Source organism: Panulirus ornatus, chromosome 58, assembly GCF_036320965.1.
Source record: "Panulirus ornatus isolate Po-2019 chromosome 58, ASM3632096v1, whole genome shotgun sequence".
Lineage (NCBI taxonomy): Eukaryota > Metazoa > Arthropoda > Malacostraca > Decapoda > Palinuridae > Panulirus > Panulirus ornatus.
Window position 1 is genome coordinate 5,034,627 of NC_092281.1, and position 23,881 is coordinate 5,058,507.

At 40.9% G+C, this 23,881-nt stretch overlaps 1 protein-coding gene across 4 annotated transcripts in view; it reads right to left on the bottom strand.

The window, feature by feature from the left end:
- The window catches only part of LOC139766867 (uncharacterized), a 48,103-nt gene extending 26,106 nt beyond the window's left edge, over positions 1-21,997 (bottom strand). The window contains exons 1-3 of one of the 4 annotated variants that reach the window (XM_071695877.1): positions 21,945-21,973; positions 21,619-21,753; positions 18,110-18,237 (exon numbers count right to left, since the gene is read on the bottom strand). In XM_071695877.1, coding sequence (XP_071551978.1) covers positions 18,110-18,226 — 117 coding nt within the window. In that variant the 5' untranslated portion in view covers positions 18,227-18,237; positions 21,619-21,753; positions 21,945-21,973. Of the gene's footprint in view, positions 1-18,109; positions 18,238-21,618; positions 21,909-21,944 lie in introns of those variants that run through there. The other 3 variants (XM_071695878.1, XM_071695879.1, XM_071695875.1) reach the window with 3 other exon arrangements.
- Between the last annotated feature and the right edge of the window lie 1,884 nt (positions 21,998-23,881).

Consider the following 23,881-nt stretch of genomic DNA (forward strand, 5'->3'; position numbering starts at 1 on the left):
AGATAATGTTCTCGACTTCCACACATTCTTCAAGGCCCCCAGAATTTTCTCCCCCTTCCCCACCCGATGATTCACTTCCGCTTCCATGGTTCCATCCGCTGCCAGATCCACTCCCAGATATCTAAAACACTTCACTTCCTCCAGTTTTTCTCCATTCAAACTTACCTCCCAATTGACTTGACCCTCAACCCTACTGTACCTAATAACCTTGCTCTTATTCACATTTACTCTCAGCTTTCTTCTTTCACACACTTTACCAAACTCAGTCACCAACTTCTGCAGTTTCTCACATTGACTGAATCAGCCACCAACACTGTATCATCAGCGAACAACAACTGACTCACCTCCCAAGCTCTCTCATCCACAACAGACTGCATACTTGCCCCTTTCCAAAACTCTTGCATTCACCTCCCTAACAATCCCATCCATAAGAAATTAAACAACCATGGAGACATCACACACCCCTGCCGCAAACCTACATTCACTGAGAACCAATCACTATCCTCTCTTCCTACATGTACACATGCCTTACATCCTCGATAAAAACTTTTCACTGCTTCTAACAACTTGCCTCCCACACCATATATTCTTAATACCTTCCACAGAGCATCTCTATCAACTCTATAATATGCCTTCTCCAGATCCATAAATGCTACATACAAATCCATTTGCTTTTCTAAGTATTTCTCACATACATTCTTCAAAGCAAACACCTGATCCACACATCCTCTACCACTTCTGAAACCACACTGCTCTTCCCTAATCTGATGCTCTGTACATGCCTTCACCCTCTCAATCAATACCCTCCCATATAATTTCCCAGGGATACTCAACAAACTTATACATCTGTAATTTGAGCACTCACTCTTATCCCTTTGCCTTTGTACAATGGCACTATGCAAGCATTCTGCCAATCCTCAGGCACTTCACCATGAGTCATACATACATTAAATAACCTTACCAACCACTCAACAATACAGTCACCCCGTTTTTAATAAATTCCACTGCAATACCATCCAAACCCACCGCCTTGCCGGCTTTCATCTTCCGCAAAGCTTTAACTACCTCTTCTCTGTTTACCAAATCATTTTCCTTAACCCTCTCACTTTGCACATCACCTCAAACAAAACACCCTATATCTGCCACTCTATCATCAAACACATTCAACTAACCTTCAAATACTCACTCCATTTCCTTCTCACATCACAACTACTTGTTATCACCTCCCCATTAGCCCCCTTCACTGAAGTTCCCATTTGTTCCCTTGTCTTACACACTTTATTTACCTCCTTCCAAAACATCTTTTTATTCTCCCTAAAATTTAATGATACTCTCTCACCCCAACTCTCATTTGCCCTCTTTTTTACCTCTAGCACCTTTCTCTTGACCTCCTGTCTCTTTCTTTTATACATCTCCCACTCATTTGCATTATTTCCCTGCATAAATTGTCCAAATGGCTCTCTCTTCTCTTTCACTAATAATCTTACTTCTTCATCCCACCACTCACTACCCTTTCTAATCTGTCCATCTCCCACGCTTCTCATGCCACAAGCACCTTTTGCGCAAGCCATCACTGCTCCCCTAAATACATCCCATTCCTCCCCCACTCCCCTTACCTCCTTTGTTCTCACCTTTGTTCTCATATTGATTATGAATATGAATTGCAAAGTTTCGTTTATCAAAACTTACTGAGGGTCTCAATTACCTAAATCTGTAACATTTGAATTTACTGAGGGTCTCATAACTAAATCTATAACTCTAGAAATACAAAAATGATAGAAAAAGGATGCTTTACAAAACATTCACTACTGGAAATTTCATCATAAATGAACCCTCTTTATTGGTTTCAAACCAGATGGCACAGGTACTATTCATCTGGATCTTTACATCTTGAGAGTTCTCACAAAATACCTTTTCATATTTATTTATTTATTTATTATACTTTGTTGCTGTCTCCTGCATTAGTGAAGTAGCGGAAGGAAACAGACGAAAAAATGGCCCAACCTGCCCACATACACATGTATATACATACACGTCCACACTAGCACATATAAATACCTATACATTTCTGGAGAAGGCATATGATAGAGTTGATAGAGAAGCTCTGTGGAAGGTACTAAGAATATATGGTGTGGGAGGCAAGTTGTTAGAAGCAGCGAAAAGTTTTTATCGAGGATGTAAGACATGTGTACGTGTAGGAAGAGAGGAAAGTGATTGGTTCTCAGTGAATGTAGGTTTGCAGCAGGGGTGTGTGATGTCTCCATGGTTGTTTAATTTGTTTATGGATGGGGTTGTTAGGGAGGTGAATGCAAGAGTTTTGGAAAGAGGGGTCTGTTGGGGATGAGAGAGCTTGGGAAGTGAGTCAGTTGTTGTTCGCTGATGATACAGCACTGGTGGCTGATTCAGGTAAGAAACTGTAGAAGCTGGTGACTGAGTTTGGTAAAGTGTGTGAAAGAAGAAACTTAAGAGTAAATGTGAATAAGAGCAAGGTTATTAGGTACAGTAGGGTTGAGGGTCAAGTCAATTGGGAGGTAAGTTTGAATGGAGAATTACTGGAGGAAGTAAAGTGTTTTAGATATCTGGGAATGGATCTGGCAGCGGAAGAAAATCATAGGTTGGGGGAGGGGGCGAAAATCCTGGGAGCCTTGAAGAATGTGTGGAAGTCGAGAACATTATCTCGGAAAGCAAAAATGGGTATGTTTGAAGGAATAGTGGTTCCAACAACGTTGTATGGTTGCGAGGCGTGGGCTATGGATAGAGTTGTATGCAGGAAGGTGGATGTACTGGAAATGAGATGTTTGAGGACAATATGTGGTGTGAGGTGGTTTGATCGAGTAAGTAATGTAAGGGTAAGAGAGATGTGTGGAAATAAAAAGAGCGTGGTTGAGAGAGCAGAAGAGAGTGTTTTGAAATGGTTTCTGCACATGGAGAGAATGAGTGAGGAAAGATTGACAAAGAGGATATATGTGTCGGAGGTGGAGGGAACGAGGAGAAGTGGGAGACCAAATTGGAGGTGGAAAGATGGAGTGAAAAAGATTTTGAGTGATCGGGGCCTGAACATGCAGGAGGGTGAAAGGCGGGCAAGGAATAGAGTGAATTGGATCGATGTGGTATACCGGGGTCGACGTGCTGTCAATGGATTGAATCAGGGCATGTGAAGCGTCTGAGGTAAAGCATGGAAAGTTCTGTGGGGCCTGGATGTGGAAAGGGAGCTGCGGTTTCGGGCATTATTGCATGACAGCTGGAGACTGAGTGTGAGCGAATGGGTCCTTTGTTGTCTTTTCCTGGCGCTGCCTTGCACACATGAGGGGGGAAGGGGATGTTATTCCGTGTGTGGCGGGGTGGCGATGGGGGTGAGTAGGGGCAGACAGTGTGAATTGCATGCACGTGTGTATATGTGTGTGTCTGTGTGTGTATATACGTGTGTACGTTGGGATGTGTGGGTGTGTATGTTTGCGTGTGTGGACGTGTGTGTGTGTGTGTGTGTGTGTGTGTGTGTGTGTGTGTGTGTGTGTGTGTGTGTGTGTGTGTGCATGTGTGTGGGGGTGGGTTGGGCCATTTCTTTCGTCTGTTTCCTTGCGCTACCTCGCAGGCACGGGAGACAGCAACAAAGCATAATAAATAAATATAACATACACAGACATCTACATATATACACATGTACATAATTCATAGCTGCTGCCTTTATTCATTCCTGTCACCACCGCACCACACATTAAATGACAACCCCTTCCCCCAGCAAGCGCGCGAGGTAGCACTAGGAAAAGACAACAAAGGTTACATTCATTCACACTCTGTCTCTAGCTGTCATGTATGGTGCACCAAAATCACAGCTTCCTTTCCACATCCATGCCCCACAAAACTTTCCATGGTTTACCCAGATGCTTCACATGCCCTGGTTCAATCTATCAACAGCACGTTGAGCCCAGTATACCACATCATTCCAATTCACTCTATTCCTTGCACGCCTTTCACCCTCTTGCATGTTCAGGCCCTGATTGCTCAAAATCTTTTTCACTCCACCCTTCCAACTCTAATTTGGTCTCCCACTTCTTGTTCCCTCCACCTCTGAGACATATATCCTCTTTGTCAATCTTTCCTCAATTATTCTCTCCATGTGACCAAACCATTTCAAAATACCCTCTTCTGCTCTCTTAACCACACTCTTTTTATTACCACACATCTCTCTTACCCTTTCATTATATATCAATATTTCTTTTTATATCCATTATACTTTGTCACTGTCTCCCACGTTAGTGAGGCAGTGCAAGGAAACAGACGAAAGAATGGCCCAACTCACCCACATACACGTGTATATACATACATGTCCACACACGCACATATACATACCTATACATCTCAACGTATACATATATATATACATACACAGACATATACATATATATACACATGTACATAATTCATACTGTCTGCCCTTATTCATTCCCATCGCCACCTCGCCACACATGAAATGACAGCCCCTTCCCCCCGCATGTGAGCAAGGTAGTGCTAGGAAAAGACACAAAGGCCACATTCGTTCACACTCAGTCTCTAGCTGTCATGTATAATGCACCGAACCACAGCTCCCTTTCCACATCCAGGCCCAACAGAACTTTCCATGATTTACCCCAGATGCTTCACATGCCCTGGTTAAATCCATCGACAGCATGTTGACCCCAGTATACCACATCATTCCAATTCACTCTATTCCTTGCACGCCTTTCAACTCCTGCATGTTCAGGCCCCAATCACTCAAAATCTTTTTCACTCCATCTTTCCACCTCCAATTTGGTCTCCCACTTCTCCTCGTTCCCTCCACCTCTGACACATATATCCTCTTTGTCATTCTTTCCTCACTCATTCTCTCCACGTGACCAAACCATTTCAAAATGCCCTCTTCTGCTCTCTCAACCACACTCTTTTTACCACCACACATCTCTCTTACCGTTTCATTACTTACTCGATCAAACCACCTCAAACCACATATTGTCCTCAAATATCTCATTTCCAGCACATCCACCCTCCTCTGCACAACTCTATCTATAGCCCACGCCTCGCAACCACATAACATTGTTGGAACCACTATTCCTTCAAATATACCCATTTTTGCTTTCCAAGATAACATTCTTGACTTCCACACATTTTTCAACGCTCCCAGAACTTTTGCCCCCACCCACACCCTATGATTTACTTTTGCCTCCATGGTTCCATCCGCTGCCAAATCCACTCCCAGATATCTAAAACACTTCACTTCCTCCAGTTTTTCTCCATTCAAACTTACCTCCCAATTGACTTGTCCCTCAACCCTCCTGTACCTAACAACCTTGCTCTTATTCACATTTACTCTCAGCTTTCTTCTTTCACACACTTTACCAAACTCAGTCACCAGCTTCTGCAGTTTCTCACCCAAATCAGCCACCAGTGCTGTATCATCAGTGAGCAACAACAGACTAACTTCCCAAGCTCTCTCATCCACAACAGACTGCATACTTGCCTCTCTTTCCAAAACTCTTGCATTCACCTTCCTAACAACCCCATCCATAAACAAATTAAACAACCATGGAGACATCATGCACCCCTGCTGCAAACCAACATTCACTGAGAACCAATCACTTTCCTCTCTTCCTACATGTACACATGCCTTACATCCTCGATAAAAACTTTTCACTGCTTCTAACAACTTGCCTCCCACACATATATTCTTAATAACTTCCACAGAGCATCTCTATCAACTCTATCATATGCCTTCTCCAGATCCATAAATACTACATACAAATCCATTTGCTTTTCTAAGTATTTCTCACATACATTCTTCATAGCAAACACCTAATCCACACATCCTCTACCACTTATGAAACCACACTGCTCTTCCCCAATCTGATGCTCTGTACATGTCTTCACCCTCTCAATAAATACCCTCCCATATAATTTCCCAGGGATACTCAACAAACTTATACCTCTGTAATCTAAGCACTCACTTTTATCCCCTTTGCTTTTGTACAATGGCACTATGCAAGCATTCTGCCAATCCTCAGGCACCTCACCATGAGTCATTATTTCATCTATTTATTTTGCTTTGTCGCTGTCTCCCGCGTTTGCGAGGTAGCGCAAGGAAACAGACAAAAGAAATGGCCCAACCCACCCCCACACACATGTATATACATACACGTCCACACACACAAATATACATACCTATACATCTCAATGTACACATATATATACACACACAGACACATACATATATATACCCATGCACGCAATTCATACTGTCTGCCTTTATTCATTCCCATCGCCACCTCACCACACATGGAATACCATCCCGCTCCCCCCTCATGAGTCATACATACATTAAATAACCTTACAAACCAGTCAACAATACAGTCACCCCCTTTTTTAATAAATTCCACTGCAATACCATCCAAACCTGCTGCCCTGCCGGCTTTCATCTTCCACAATGCTTTTACTACCTCTTCTCTGTTTACTAAATCATTCTCCCTAACCCTCTCACTTTGCACACTACCTCGACCAAAACACCCTATATCTGCCACTCTATCACCAAACATATTCAACAAACCTTCAAAATACTCACTCCATCTCCTTCTCACATCAATACTACTTGTTATCACCTCTCCATTAGCCCCCTTCACTGATATTCCCATTTGTTCCCTTGTCTTACGCACTTTATTTACCTCCTTCCAAAACATCTTTTTATTCTCCCTAAAATTTATTGATACTTTCACACCTCAACTTTCATTTGCCCTCTTTTTTACCTCCTGCATCTTTCTCTTGACCTTCTGCCTCTTTCTTTTATACATCTCCCAGTCATTTGCATTATTTCCCTCCAAAAATCACCCAAATGCCTCTCTCCTCTCTTTCACTAATAATCTTACTTCTTCATCCCACCACTCACTACCCTTTCTAATCTGCCCACCTCCCAGGCTTCTCATGCCACAAGTATCTTTTGCACAAACCATCACTGCTTCCCTAAATACACCCAATTTAGGGAATTTCTTTTCATCTATTCAGGAATAACTTTTCTCACAAATCATATAAAAATGTTAACAATAATATATCTTAGAAAAAAATCTTATCAAAGAATCTTCACTCTTCAGTTAAAAAACAATTGCATTTACCTTTAAATGAGGGATCACATGGTACAGATGCTACAAGAAGTCAAAAACACTGAAGAGCACTGGCCACAAAAATGTACTGTAGTCTTGTTCCTCCCACATTTCAAATATGAATTTGTTCATTTCATGCCAGAACTTCTATGCATGTTAGTTCTATGCATCTCACAACACACCCTGTGCTCAGCTAAGCCACAATTACCCTTAAAGTGTTAAGGAGGTATTACTGTCAATCTCCAGATGAATTATGAGGTTCTAATATTTCATGAGAGTAACTGATGCATATATCTATGATGGTGTTAACAATATTATGGGACTGTTTGATAATGATACATCAGGGAGCCCTGAGAAATCTTGCAATAAGCTGCTGTTGGGTGGTAAAAGAAATAATATTAAGAAAAAAAGTGGCTGGCTAAGCCCTTTGGAATGGGTTCAATTGCTCACACTCATGTTCATATTTGACAAGCATGGTGATATACGTAGTCACATGATACCTCAATATTTCACGTAGCTCTTTCTTTTCACAGAACCATTCTTAAAGACCAAGTTATCCAAATCCACAAAACATTTTCATCAGCATACTCTATAATTTCCTATAGGATATCTAGCACAGATATGGAAGTAAGGATGTACACATGAACATCATACCCATGAAATGTAGAAGATAAGGTACACATCAAGGTGGATGCAAAAACAATTCAGAAAATAATAAGCTTCACAGTAAAAGTTATACAAGGCTTTACGAAAAGGATGCGACTGAGTGAATAAGGTCTTAATGTCAGTGACTAAGTGAATGAGATCTTAACGTAAGTTGAGAAAACCAGAAGCTCAGGTGAGCCTGTATCACTCATATAGCTATAGATAGCCTGATGGCCAAGTTGGGTGACAGACTGGCATGAAATAAGCTCAGTAACTAGAACATGATACCAAAGAACACTTGTATTACCTGCAGCACAACATAATTACTGGGATTAAAACTGAGTTAAAACATTCTATAAATGGTATGAAAATAAAACTAGTTATGGATTTTATGCTACTCAAATCTTTTTTTTTTTTCTTTTTTTTGCCGCTGTCTCCCGCGTTTGCGAGGTAGCGCAAGGAAACAGACGAAAGAAATGGCCCAACCCACCCCCATACACATGCCTTGATTCAATCCACTGACAGCACGTCAACCCCGGTATACCACATCGCTCCAATTCACTCTATTCTTTGCCCTCCTTTCACCCTCCTGCATGTTCAGGCCCCGATCACACAAAATCTTTTTCACTCCATCTTTCCACCTCCAATTTGGTCTCCCTCTTCTCCTCGTTCCCTCCACCTCCGACACATATATCCTCTTGGTCAATCTTTCCTCACTCATTCTCTCCATGTGACCAAACCATTTCAAAACACCCTCTTCTGCTCTCTCAACCACGCTCTTTTTATTTCCACACATCTCTCTTACCCTTACGTTACTTACTCGATCAAACCACCTCACACCACACATTGTCCTCAAACATCTCATTTCCAGCACATCCATCCTCCTGCGCACAACTCTATCCATAGTCCACGCCTCGCAACCATACAACATTGTTGGAACCACTATTCCTTCAAACATACCCATTTTTGCTTTCCGAGATAATGTTCTCGACTTCCACACATTCTTCAAGGCTCCCAGAATTTTCGCCCCCTCCCCCACCCTATGATCCACTTCCGCTTCCATGGTTCCATCCGCTGCCAGATCCACTCCCAGATATCTAAAACACTTCACTTCCTCCAGTTTTTCTCCATTCAAACTCACCTCACAATTGAATTGACCCTCAACCCTACTGTACCTAATAACCTTGCTCTTATTCACATTTACTCTTAACTTTCTTCTTTCACACACTTTACCAAACTCAGTCACCAGCTTCTGCAGTTTCTCACATGAATCAGCCACCAGCACTGTATCATCAGCGAACAACAACTGACTCACTTCCCAAGCTCTCTCATCCCCAACAGACTTCATACTTGCTCCTCTTTCCAAAACTCTTACATTTACCTCCCTAACAACCCCATCCATAAACAAATTAAACAACCATGGAGACATCACACACCCCTGCCGCAAACCTACATTCACTGAGAACCAATCACTTTCCTCTCTTCCTACACGTACACATGCCTTACATCCTCGATAAAAACTTTTCACTGCTTCTAACAACTTGCCTCCCACACCATATATTCAAATCTATACTCAAATCTATAGATGCTAATAAACAAAAGTATAAGTTCCTTCAAGTTACAAACCAGTTTAACTTCATGTTAAACCTTTTCATAAATAACATAATGAAGTCCTTGGATAAACCTTTTTCTTAGTGGCATGAGCATAAAACTAAAGTTCTGAGGCTGATGCCATTCGCTACTTTAGGTGTTGGGAAACTGTATGAAGTTTCAAGACCAAAGGTTCAATTCTCCTCAAGTTATATGGTAGATTAACTTCCAAGCTAAACCTTTCTATTCATGGCATAACTTAGGCACAATACAAACTAGAGTAATGGGTCTAATCCCATTCAATTAATTGCAAACTGAGAAACAACAGCAATAAGTTTAATCAATACCTGATTTAGAGTTTTCAAGCTGAGACCATTACAAACAGAGAAACAAATGTACTAGGTTTAATGAGTACCTGATTTAGAGTTTCCAAGTTGGAACCAAGGATATATGGCAAGTTAAGAGTGTGACTATGGACAACAGACAATAGATGGACAGGTGATGGTTGATGAAGGATGATAATGATGATCAATGTAGTCCTACTGTGTCTACCAATGCTACAAAGGCAACACAAAAAGCTAAATGAAATACAAGGCTCCTTACCTGACCAACATACATAAATGCCATAAACAAATCCATCCCTTTCCCTATGTATTTCTCATATACATTCTTTAAGGCAAACAGCTGATCAAAACACCCACTATTAGTCCTTGAAGCCACGCTGATTCTCCTCAATTTGATGCTTTGTTTATACCTTCACCTTTTCAATTACCATGCTCCTACACAACTTACCATGGGAACTTAGAAAACTTATACCTCTGTTGTCTGAAAATTCAATTTTGTTCCCCTTGCATTTATACAATAGCAATGTACATGTATTCTGCCAATCCTCAGGCATCTCATCTTGAGCCATACATACATTAAAAATCTTAACTAACCAATCAACAACAAGACTGTCATCTCCTTACTTATGAAATTCAACTGCACTCCCATCTACTCAATCCATCTTGTCACACTTCATCCTATGCAAGGCTTATATCACCTCTTCTCTTTTCACTAAACTAACTGCCATGACTATCTCAATTCACAAACCTCCATGACCAAAACACCCACCTGCCAATCTATCATCTAACACATTCAACACTTCCTCACAGTCATCATTCCATCTCCTCACATCTTCCTTGCCTGTTATGACTTACTCATCAGCTCCCTTCAGTGGTGCTCCTGCTTGTTCTTGTGTTCTCCTCACACTATTCACATATTTCTGACATTTTCTTATCCTCCTTAAGTTTGCCAGTATTTTCTCAACTTAAATCTCAAATGCCCTTTTTTCAGCTCAGGCACCTTCCTCTTGACCTGTTGCTTCCTCTTGTACATTCACCAATCACTCATACTCCTTTCCTGCAAGTAACATCCACAGAGCTCTTTCTTTCATTAACAATTTCAATTCTTCAACCCAACACTTGCTACCCTTGCTCATATCCCTACATCTCATCTTTCACATGTTACATACATTTTTGCATATGTAGGCAATGTTCTCCTAAATACCTCCCATTCCTCAACCATTTCCCTATTTTTGTTTACTCTCACCTTTTGCAATTCTTCATGCACTTTCACCTGGTATTTCCTTACACAAGCATCTTTCCTAATCTCACTTATTTTCACAACCATCTTCCTACCCCAATCATTTTCTCTTCTAAAGCCTTCACATACTTTCACCTATATCTCTACCAAGAAGTGATCAAACATCCTACCAGCTGCCCCACTTAGCAACTTCATATTCAAAGGGTCTCTCATATGCTTTTAATTGATACATAATCCGATGAAGCCTGCCTGCCTGCTGTCAACATCACTCACCCATGTATATTTACCATATATGTCCCTCTTTTCAAATCAGGTATTCCCAGTCACTGGACTTCTTTCAATAAACAAGTCCACAAAGAGTTCACCATTGCCAATCACAGCACTAGGTACTTCATGTCCCCCAATTATACCCTCAACTGCCACATCACCCATCTTGACATTCATATCACTCATCATTAAAAACTCTTGCATTTCAATTTGTAAACAATGGAACAGAAGTAGAAGCTAAGAGGGTAGTGCTCACCCTTCCCAAAGGCACAATCTGAACGTGCGTGGATGTAACCAAAGTGAAAGTAAAGGAAGATAGGTACATGTTCTAGCTCTAAACACAAGGATAAGGGGGATGAATGGTTTGGGAATATCTTGGGTGTACAGTCAAGGGTTGGCCTGAAGCGAGAGTTGTGAGAGCTTGTGAGCATATGGAAGTGAGCTCTGATTACTTTGGGTTAAACTGAAAGTGGATAATGAAAGATGTATGATAACTAGTGTTCATGCACTTGGCCATGTTAAGAAACATGATGAAAGACAAGTATTTTGGGAGGAGCTTGAGTGAATGTGCCACAAGCGTTGATAGAAATGACTGAGTACTGGTGATGGGTGATTCAGATGCAAGTTAGTAATGTAGTAGTTCAAGGTATAATCAGGGGGCATGGGGTATTCAGTAAGGTAAAGTGAAATGGTAAAAGCTTTTTTTTTCATGTTGTCAAGGTAAAGCCAGGAACCAATAAAGAAAGGCCGCATCAACTCACATCCATTCTACTGCTGTCATGCGTAATGCACCTTAACTACAGTTTCCTATCCACAGCCAGGACCCAAAGACCTTTGCATGGTTTACCCCAGATGCTTCACTAATAGCACATCTACCCCAGTATACCACATCATTCCAGTTCACTCTATCACGAGATGCCTTTCAACCTCCTGCACGTTTTCAGGCTCTGATCGCTCAAAATCTTTTACTCCCTCCTTCTATCTCCAACTTGGTCTCCAAGGTCTCCTTCTTCCCTCCACTTCTGAAACATACATCCTCTTCGTCAACCTTTCACTCATTCTCTCCATATATCCAAATCATTTCAATACACCCTTGTGTAATATGTAATGCAATGAAACTAAAGCTCCATATCCACAGCCAGGCCCCACAGACCTTTCCGTGGTTTTCCTCTACAGCTTGACATGCCCTGGTTCAGTCCACATACAGCACGTTGACCCCTGTATGTCACATTGTTCCAATTCAAGGCCTTTCACCCTCCTGAATGTTCAGGCCCCTGGTCACTCAAAATCTTTTTCACATGTTTCTTCCATCTCCAATTTGGTTTCCCCCCATTCCAGTTCCCTCCAATTCCATCTTTGTCAACCTTTCCTCACTCCTTCTCACCTAACATTTCAGCACATCCCCTTCAGCTCTCTCAACCATACTGTCTTACTCTTTCATTATTTACTTAATCAAAACACCTCACACCACATATTATCCTAAAACATTTCAATTCCAATACATCTACCCTTGTCTCCATATCCTCATCTATATCCTACACCTTGCATTCGTATAACTTTGTTGGAGCTACTATGCATTCAAACATGCCTACTATTAAGCTTGTTAACTAAATCATGAAATCCATGTTGATTTTGATTTCAAATTGGTGATTTTTGATGCATCATCCTTGTTCAAAAAGTTCCAGTTCATTACCTCAGAATATCTCACTGATGCCTTGGATAATCTTGATTTACCTGTTTCAAAATTTGTTTCTTAAAATGATAAAACTGTGTATAGAAAAAAATTTGTATTTCAATCTAATGGAGAATATCATGCTAAGAAATTTGGTATGGCAGTGAGTAACCCTCTTTCAACAGCATTAAGTAATCTTTATATGGAATTCTTTGAAACAAAATTACTAAGGGTTATCTTACCCTCTGAGGCAATTTAGTTTAGGTAGGTAGATGATGTTCTTTGTGTTGGCCAACAAACAAAAATTTACAAAAATTTCTTCCTTTACTTAAAAATTTAATACCTTCTATCAAATTTACTGTGGAAGTGAAAAATAATTGTATGTTACCATTTTAGGACTGCATTATCCATACGGATGGAAACATGTTTAAGTTTAACATATACAGAAAACCCACCAATGATTGTTCTTCTTTCTCTCTTTCGTACTATTCGCCATTTCCCACATTAGCGAGGTAGGGTTAAGAACAGAGGACTGGGCCTTTGAGGGAATATCCTCACCTGGCCCCCTTCTCTGTTCCTTCTTTTGGAAAACTGAAAAAGAAACAAGAGGGGAGGATTTTCAGCCACCTGCTCCCTCCACTTTTAGTCGCCTTCTACGACACGCAGGGAATACGTGGGAAGTATTCTTTCTCCCCTATCCCCATTATATTCATTATTACTCAGCTCAACAAGACAGCTAAACTATCATCACACGAGTCAATGTTCCCTCGGGCATTACATATATGCAGTCTGGAATTTATTGATGATGAGTTTGAGAAGATATATTCTATTGGATCCAAGTTAAAGTATCCTATATTTTTCACAGATAAATCAAAGAAATCACTTTAAAGATTTGATCTCAAACCTCACCTTGATACTAAAAATCTTTTAGTTCTCCCATTTAGTGATAATTTCATATAACTCCCCACGTTGCTTAAATCCTTTAAAGTAAATGTAGCCTTCACCAAGAACAATACTATAAAGAATATCTTATTCAAAAACTCGCCAGAATATTCTGCGAGCTGTGTTTACAGAATACCTTGTAAAAGCTGTAACATGTTTTATATTCGGCATATTGGTAAGGTTCTCTATATGTTACACTTAAGCAACATAAATATAGTATAAGAACAGGTCAAGAATCAAATGCTTTGTTTAATCAGGCTAAAAATGATGACTATTGTACTGATTGGAGTAAGGCTAATAACTTATCAGCTGTAACTCCTTGACCAAGAGAAATATCAATGAATCTTCTCTTATCTAATAAACAAAGAATTGTAGCATGAATATTAGTGAAGGTTTATACAAACTTGATAGTTTTGTCATATGCATATCCTGTAAACAGTTCCTTTGTAAACAGTTCCCTGACCTGTCTACAAAGTAAAATTTCATGACAGGCATGATGCCAGATCCAAAACACCATCAGTTAGAAATACTTATTTAACAATGGCGTCTTAGCTTTGCCTTTTCTTTGTATATAAACTGACTGTTCTAAGTCTTCTACCTCATTCTTGTATCTCCCCTGGCGATGTGATGATTACACAAATGTGAATACATGTACACCTAAACACACGTACATATTCATACTTGTTCATCTTCATCCATTCCTGGCGCAACTCCATGCTTCAAGAAACAGCATCACCACCCTCTGCGTCAGCGAGGTAGCGCCATGGAAACATGCAGAAAGGCCAACATCTGCTCATATCCATAAATGAGCTGTCATATGTAATGCACCAAAACCAAAGTTCCCTATCCACATGTAGGCCCCACAGACCTTTCCATGGTTTACCCTGGACATTTCACATGCCCTGGTTCAGTCCACTGATGGCACACTGACCCCAGTATACCACATTATTCCAATGTACTCTAATCCGTGCATGCCTTTCACCTTCCTCCATTTTCAAGTCCTGATCGCTCCAAACCTTTTTCATTCCATTCTTCCGCCTCCAAATTGGTCTACCTGTTCTCCTTGTTCCATCCACTTCTGACATATATATCCTCTTTGTCAACCTTTCCTCACTCATTCTCTTCATATGTCCATTTCAACACACCCTCTTCTGCTCCCTCATCCATACTTTTTATTTTCACATATCTCTCTTACCTTTTCATTACTTTCTTGATCAAACCACCTCACACCACATATTGTCTTCAAACATTTCATTTCCAACACATCCATCCTCCTCCATATAATATTGTTAGAACAATAATTTCTTCTTCTTATGTAACCATTTTTACTTTCTGAGATAACATTCGCTCTTTCCACACATTCTTAATCGCTCCCAGAACCTTTGCCATCTCCCCAACCCTATGACTTACTTCCACTTCCATGGTTTCATTTGCTGCCAAATCCACTTTCAGATATCTAACACATTTCACTTCCTCTAGTTTTTCTCTGTTCAGACTTACATCCCAGCTAACTTGTCCCTCAACCTTGCTTTTTATTCACATTTACTCTCAACTTCCTCCTTTCACATACTCTTCATGACTCAGTCACCAACTTTTGCAGTTTCTCACTTGAATCAGCCACCAGTGCTGTATCAAAAGTGAACAAGTGACTCACTTCCCAGGCCATCTCCTCCCCATCAGACTGCATACTCGTCCCTCTTCCCAAGACTCATGCATTTACCTCCCTCACCATCCCACCCATAAACAAATTAAACAACCATGGTGAAATCAAACACCCCTGCCACTGACCTACCCTCACTGGGAACCACTCACTCTTTTCTCTTCCTACTTGTATACATGCCTTACATCCTTGATAAAAACTTCTCACTACTTCTAGCAGCTTACCTCCCACACCATGTATTCTTAAGAGGCTCCACAAAGTATCTCTATCTACCCTATCAAATGCCTTCTCCAGATCCATAAATGACACAAACAAACCTACCTGTTTTTCTGCACACGTTCTTCAAAGCAAACATCTGATCTACACATCCTCTGCCACTTCTGAAATCACACTGCTCCTCCACTTCCTCCCAATTTGATGCTCTGTACATGTAAACTTTAAGGAGGATAAAATGTTTAGGAAAGACTTTAATAGTGTGATTGGGAACATCACTGAAGGGGGCAAATACAGGAGTGGTAACAGGTAGCATTTGAGGTGAGGAGATGAGTGAGTACTTTGAAGCATTATTGAATATATGATGATAGGGTGGCATATACAGGGTGCTTGGGTCGGAGAGGTATGCAAAGTGAGTCCCGGAAAAAGTTTTACTGAAGAAAGAGGTGGTAAAAGCCTTGCATAATATGAAATGTGGCAAGACGGCTTGAGATGATGGTACTGCAGTTGAATTTGCAATTAACTGCAGTTGCTCATCAATGTATGTATCATGAATGAGGTGCCTGAGGACTGGTGGAATGTATGTATAGTACCATTGTATAAAGGCAAGGAAGACAAAAGTAAATGTTCAAACTACAGGTGTATAAGTTTGCTGCATGTAGTCAGTATGCTGTATGAGACAGTGGTGGCTGAAAGAGTGAAGCCATGTACAAAGCATAACACTGGAGAGGAGCAGTGTAGTTTCAGAAGTGGTAAAGGATGTGTGGATCAAGTGGTTACTTTAAAGAATGTTTTTTTTTTTTTTTTTTTTATACTTTGTCGCTGTCTCCCGCGTTTGCGAGGTAGCGCGAGGAAACAGACGAAAGAAATGGCCCAACCCCCATACACACGTACATACACACGTCCACACACGCAAATATACATACCTACACAGCTTTCCATGGTTTACCCCAGACGCTTCACATGCCTCGATTCAATCCACTGACAGCACGTCAACCCCTGTATACCACATCGCTCCAATTCACTCTATTCCTTGCCCTCCTTTCACCCTCCTGCATGTTCAGGCCCCGATCACACAAAATCTTTTTCACTCCATCTTTCCACCTCCAATTTGGTCTCCCTCTTCTCCTCGTTCCCTCCACCTCCGACACATATATCCTCTTGGTCAATCTTTCCTCACTCATTCTCTCCATGTGCCCAAACCATTTCAAAACACCCTCTTCTGCTCTCTCAACCACGCTCTTTTTATTTCCACACATCTCTCTTACCCTTACGTTACTTACTCGATCAAACCACCTCACACCACACATTGTCCTCAAACATCTCATTTCCAGCACATCCATCCTCCTGCGCACAACTCTATCCATAGCCCACGTGTGTAAGAAATACTTAGAGAAATAGGATTTGTAAGTAGCATCTATGGATCTGGTGAAAGCATATGATAGGGTTGATGAAGATGCTTTGAGGAAAGTCTTATGAATACATGGTGTCAGAGGAAAGCTGCTAGAAGCAATGAAAAGTCTTTATCAAGGGAGGGTGCACTGCATGTGTATGAATAGGAAGGAAGGAGAATGAGCAGTTGCAAGTAAAGGTTGGTCTGCAGGAAGGGTGTGTGATGTCACCATGGTTGTTTAATCTGTTTATGAATTTGGGGGAGGAGGTAAATGCAAGAATCGTGAGGAGTGGGGTGAGTCTGAATGGAGAAAATTAGGATGAAGTGAAGTGTTTTACAAGGGGAAAGTGGAAACCAAACTGGAGATGGAAGGACAGAGTGAAAATTATTTCGAGTGATCAGGACATGATCATGTAGAAGGGTGAAAGGCGTGCAAGGGATAAAGAGAACGGAACAATTTTCTACACAGAGGTTGACATGCTGTCAGTGGATGGAACCAAGGAATATGAAGCAGCTGGGGGAAAAAATCTGTGGGGTCTAGTTGTGAAAAGGGGGGTATGGTCTCAATGTATGAAACGTGACAAAAAGAAAATGGACATAAATGAATGCAGCCTTTTTTTGTCTGTTCCTGGGACTAACTCACTAATGCGAGAAACAGCAAATACATATGGAAGAAAAAGAAGGGTGATCCCATAGATGAAAAAAGCTGTTCTGGTAAGATTAACAACTTAACAGCATGCAGTCCAAGAAAACTGTGAGCTTTGAACCAAAGTGAGCAGTTAATAAAATCATTCCGGGGTGGCAGTTGCTGACTAGTCAAGAGCAGGCCTGAAACAAGCTTGCTACCTTGAACACAACTGAGTGGTAAGTGAAAGTATAGGAAGGTTAGAGCTTTCTTGGCACAAATACTGAGGGTTGAAGGGTACTGACCCTGATTTTCCTAAAGACTACCTTGAAGAATCTCTTATGACTGCAAGATAAGACTATTGAGGAGAGAAGATGAAAAAAATCATATGCATTACCTTAACAAAATTTCTACACTGATATGTAAGGTGACCAGGATATCCACATTTCTTGCAAGCTGCCCTCACATCACCTCCACCAGTTGGACCAATGCGAGCCAAAGGTCTGTCTTCCATGATTAACAACTCTGAAAAATATGCATACCACCTTTGATTCAAATATGCTATGTAGTCACATTATTACATTTAGCACTTTATGCTATCAAAGTATTCATGTATCTTTACCAAAATCCTTTGAAAATAATTTCTATTCATCTATGCTTTATATTTCTCTAATAGCACACTTTTTTTTTTTTTTTTTTATACTTTGTCGCTGTCTCCCGCGTTTGCGAGGTAGCGCAAGGAAACAGACGAAAGAAATGGCCCAACCCCCCCCCCCATACACATGTATATACATACGTCCACACACGCAAATATAGATACCTACACAGCTTTCCATGGTTTTCCCCAGACGCTTCACATGCCTTGATTCAATCCACTGACAGCACGTCAACCCCGGTATACCACATCGCTCCAATTCACTCTATTCCTTGCCCTCCTTTCACCCTCCTGCATGTTCAGGCCCCGATCACACAAAATCTTTTTCACTCCATCTTTCCACCTCCAATTTGGTCTCCCTCTTCTCCTCGTTCCCTCCACCTCCGACACATATATCCTCTTGGTCAATCTCTCCTCACTCATTCTCTCCATGTGCCCAAACCACTTCAAAACACCCTCCTCTGCTCTCTCAACCACGTTCTTTTTATTTCCACACATCTCTCTTACCCTTACGTTACTCACTCGATCAAACCACCTCACACCACACATTGTCCTCAAACATCTCATTTCCAGCACATCCATCCTCCTGCGCACAACTCTATCCATAGCCCACGCCTCGCAACCATACAACATTGTTGGAACCACTATTCCTTCAAACATACCCATTTTTGCTTTCCGAGATAATGCTCTCGACTTCCACACATTCTTCAAGGCCCCCAGAATTTTCGCCCCCTCCCCCACCCTATGATCCACTTCCGCTTCCATGGTTCCATCCGCTGCCAGATCCACTCCCAGATATCTAAAACACTTCACTTCCTCCAGTTTTTCTCCATTCAAACTCACCTCCCAATTGACTTGACCCTCAACCCTACTGTACCTAATAACCTTGCTCTTATTCACATTTACTCTTAACTTTCTTCTTCCACACACTTTACCAAACTCAGTCACCAGCTTCTGCAGTTTCTCACATGAATCAGCCACCAGCGCTGTATCATCAGCGAACAACAACTGACTCACTTCCCAAGCTCTCTCTTCCCCAACAGACTTCATACTTGCCCCTCTTTCCAAAACTCTTGCATTTACCTCCCTAACAACCCCATCCATAAACAAATTAAACAACCATGGAGACATCACACACCCCTGCCGCAAACCTACATTCACTGAGAACCAATCACTTTCCTCTCTTCCTACACGTACACATGCCTTACATCCTCGATAAAAACTTTTCACTGCTTCTAACAACTTTCCTCCCACACCATATATTCTTAATACCTTCCACAGAGCATCTCTATCAACTCTATCATATGCCTTCTCCAGATCCATAAATGCTACATACAAATCCATTTGCTTTTCTAAGTATTTCTCACATACATTCTTCAAAGCAAACACCTGATCCACACATCCTCTACCACTTCTGAAACCACACTGCTCTTCCCCAATCTGATGCTCTGTACATGCCTTCACCCTCTCAATCAATACCCTCCCATATAATGTACAAGGAATACTCAACAAACTTATACCTCTGTAATTTGAGCACTCACTCTTATCCCCTTTGCCTTTGTACAATGGCACTATGCACGCATTCCGCCAATCCTCAGGCACCTCACCATGAGTCATACATACATTAAATAACCTTACCAACCAATCAACAATACAGTCACCCCCTTTTTTAATAAATTCCACTGCAATACCATCCACCTATCTATATCTCTGAAGCCCTTTCACTCTGGGAACTCCCTTAAAGAAGTAGCCATGGTAAGAGTTTCCTTAAGTCATGAACTCCAGTGCTACTTCTTAACCTTTAGTTCCCCATCCTTAACAGGCCACTGACAGAGGACTCCTCTAGTGCAGTGTTTTCAAAGGCTCCCATTAATTAATCCTCACTCTACCTAATGTGTCTACCTAATGGTCCTGCCTGATGTTCCAACTTATTACTTCTACCTAATACTCCCAACTAATGTTCCTACCACTACTTCTGCCTAATGATCCTGCTTAAATTTCATGCCTACAGCAGTAGTTCTATATATTGCTCCTATCATTTTGCCAAAAGACAGGGATAGAGCACAGCATTCACCATAGAAAATCTAGTTATAAGAATGAACTGAGTTAAGTGCTGTCAACTGTTTGAGTTAAGTATTGTCATGTAATATGTATGACAAGGAGAGATTGTATGTTTGTGGACAGAATGCAAGCAGTCTATATTTGGGTGGGTCAGCAAGAAAAGACAGCTATCTGGGTCAGAGGAGTGCAACTTGACAACCACTGAAGTGATGGCTCACTATGTAGCTGTCACTAACCCTCCCGATACCCCGGCGGATAGTACCAGTAACACAACTCCATATTCGTTTCCTGCCTACCAGCTACTACCAACTCTAGTTTCAGTGCATTACACATGACAGACGAGAGTGAATGTGAGTGAATGAGCCCATATCTTCATCTTTTCCCTGGTGCTACCTTGCTGACACTGGATATGGCAAACATGTATATAAGAAAAAATATAAGTTCACCATATCCCCTGTTAGAGGAGTAGCACCAGGAACTAAAGAATGGCCTCAATCGCTCACATCCTCTCCAGTTGTCATGCACAATGCACCATTACCAGAGGAAAAAGAGAAACTGGTGAGTGAGATAACTTTTTTCACTCCAAAATGAATGAATCCTCTTTGAAAATTTCAAAATCCTATTCAGTGTTGAAAAACATTACCTAATTCATGTATTCTTTTAGTGTCAAATATAACTATGTCAACGTCTATAACATATGCTTCAGTGGTTTTTGGTCTAATTATGCTTAACATTACAATACTGCAGGTTAATCTAAGCTACCATTGGCCAGGCTTTGTTATGCTAAGTCTAGAGTAAAGTATGCTATCTTACCCTAAGCAAGCATACCTACCCTACGTTATAGGATTTTTTTTTCTGTGAATTAAGCTGAAGTAGCTTGGGCTTGATTAGCTTAGACTGTTAGATTCCATATTATGTAGTTTTTTGATACATCTTCCCTACTGTTTCAGTCTCCTTAAAAAGCCCTATCTAATTCTTAGAGGTGAAAACTTCTTTTAAGAATTGTTGGACGTCACCGACGCGGCTACATAGGAATTATATACATCATACCGAGTCGTATGAGGTAAATTTCGCTTATTATTAATGAGAAATTGCGATGCGGTTTACAGATCAACTATCATAAACAAAATAAACACTACTCAAACTCTAAAATGATAAGGGTCCCGGTCATGGGAGTCAACATCGCTCACTTTACATGTTACCCAGAGTGGTGACTTGATGAGGTTGATGGTATGGTTGAAGATAAGGTCTAGGAGAAGGTTGAGCATGTCTGAAGGTTAGATCTGGCTGAACGTTGTCCTGGATTTTACGGTTTATACACGGTCCTGTTGGGGAAGCGGGGGAGCCAAGGAAAATACTGATAATAGGAAAATGTACGTTCCTAAAGAAATTTTTCCAAACTTTTATCAAAAGATTGCCAGTGACAATGAGCAACTAAGTTGGTGTTTTACTTAGCTAAAGTTTTTATGGTATTCTTGGCACTTCTATGAAATGTACTACAATCCATCAACCAAACCTTGTCAGCTTTGTCTTCCTACCGCAAGTGACGGACTGTCGGTCACAGCGTTATTCATTCCGTTAAGAATTATATATATATATATATATATATATATATATATATATATATATATATATATATATATATATATATATGTATATATATATATATATATATATATATATATATATATATATATATATATATATATATATATATATATATATATATATAGCGGGGGGCCAGAAATCCTCCCCTCCTTGTATTTCTTTTAACTTTCTAAAATGGGAAACAGAAGGAGTCACGCGGGGAGTGCTCATCCTCCTCGAAGGCTCAGATTGGGGTGCCTAAATGTGTGTGGATGTAACCAAGATGTGAAAAAAGGAGAGATAGGTAGTATGTTTGAGGAAAGGAACCTGGATGTTTTGGCTCTGAGTGAAACGAAGCTCAAGGGTAAAGGGGAAGAGTGGTTTGGGAATGTCTTTGGGAGTAAAGTCAGGGGTTAGTGAGAGGACAAGAGCAAGGGAAGGAGTAGCAGTACTCCTGAAACAGGAGTTGTGGAAGTATGTGATAGAATGTAAGAAAGTAAATTCTCGATTAATATGGGTAAAACTGAAAGTTGATGGAGAGAGATGGGTGATTATTGGTGCATATGCACCTGGGCATGAGAAGAAAGATCATGAGAGGCAAGTGTTTTGGGAGCAGCTGAATGAGTGTGTTAGTGGTTTTGATGCACGAGACCGGGTTATAGTGTTGGGTGATTTGAATGCAAAGGTGAGTAATGTGGCAGTTGAGGGAATAATTGGTATACATGGGGTGTTCAGTGTTGTAAATGGAAATGGTGAAGAGCTTGTAGATTTGTGTGCTGAAAAAGGACTGATGATTGGGAATACCTGGTTTAAAAAGCGAGATATACATAAATATACTTATGTAAATAGGAGAGATGGCCAGAGAGCGTTATTGGATTACGTGTTAATTGACAGGCGCGCGAAAGAGAGACTTTTGGATGTTAATGTGCTGAGAGGTGCAACTGGAGGGATGTCTGATCATTACCTTGTGGAGGCTAAGGTGAAGATTTGTATGGGTTTTCAGAAAAGAAGAGTGAATGTTGGGGTGAAGAGGGTGGTGAGAGTAAGTGAGCTTGGGAAGGAGACTTGTGTGAGGAAGTACAAGGAGAGACTGAGTACAGAATGGAAAAAGGTGAGAACAATGGAAGTAAGGGGAGTGGGTGAGGAATGGGATGTATTTAGGGAATCAGTGATGGATTGCGCAAAAGATGCTTGTGGCATGAGAAGAGTGGGAGGTGGGTTGATTAGAAAGGGTAGTGAGTGGTGGGATGAAGAAGTAAGAGTATTAGTGAAAGAGAAGAGAGAGGCATTTGGACGATTTTTGCAGGGAAAAAATGCAATTGAGTGGGAGACGTATAAAAGAAAGAGACAGGAGGTCAAGAGAAAGGTGCAAGAGGTAAAAAAAAAAAAAAGGGCAAATGAGAGTTGGGGTGAGAGAGTATCATTAAATTTTAGGGAGAATAAAAAGATGTTCTGGAAGGAGGTAAATAAAGTGCGTAAGACAAGGGAGCAAATGGGAACTTCAGTGAAGGGCGCAAATGGGGAGGTGATAACAAGTAGTGGTGATGTGAGAAGGAGATGGAGTGAGTATTTTGAAGGTTTGTTGAATGTGTTTGATGATAGAGTGGCAGATATAGGGTGTTTTGGTCGAGGTGGTGTGCAAAGTGAGAGGGTTAGGGAAAATGATTTGGTAAACAGAGAAGAGGTAGTAAAAGCTTTGCGGAAGATGAAAGCCGGCAAGGCAGCAGGTTTGGATGGTATTGCAGTGGAATTTATTAAAAAAGGGGGTGACTGTATTGTTGACTGGTTGGTAAGGTTATTTAATGTATGTATGACTCATGGTGAGGTGCCTGAGGATTGGCGGAATGCGTGCATAGTGCCATTGTA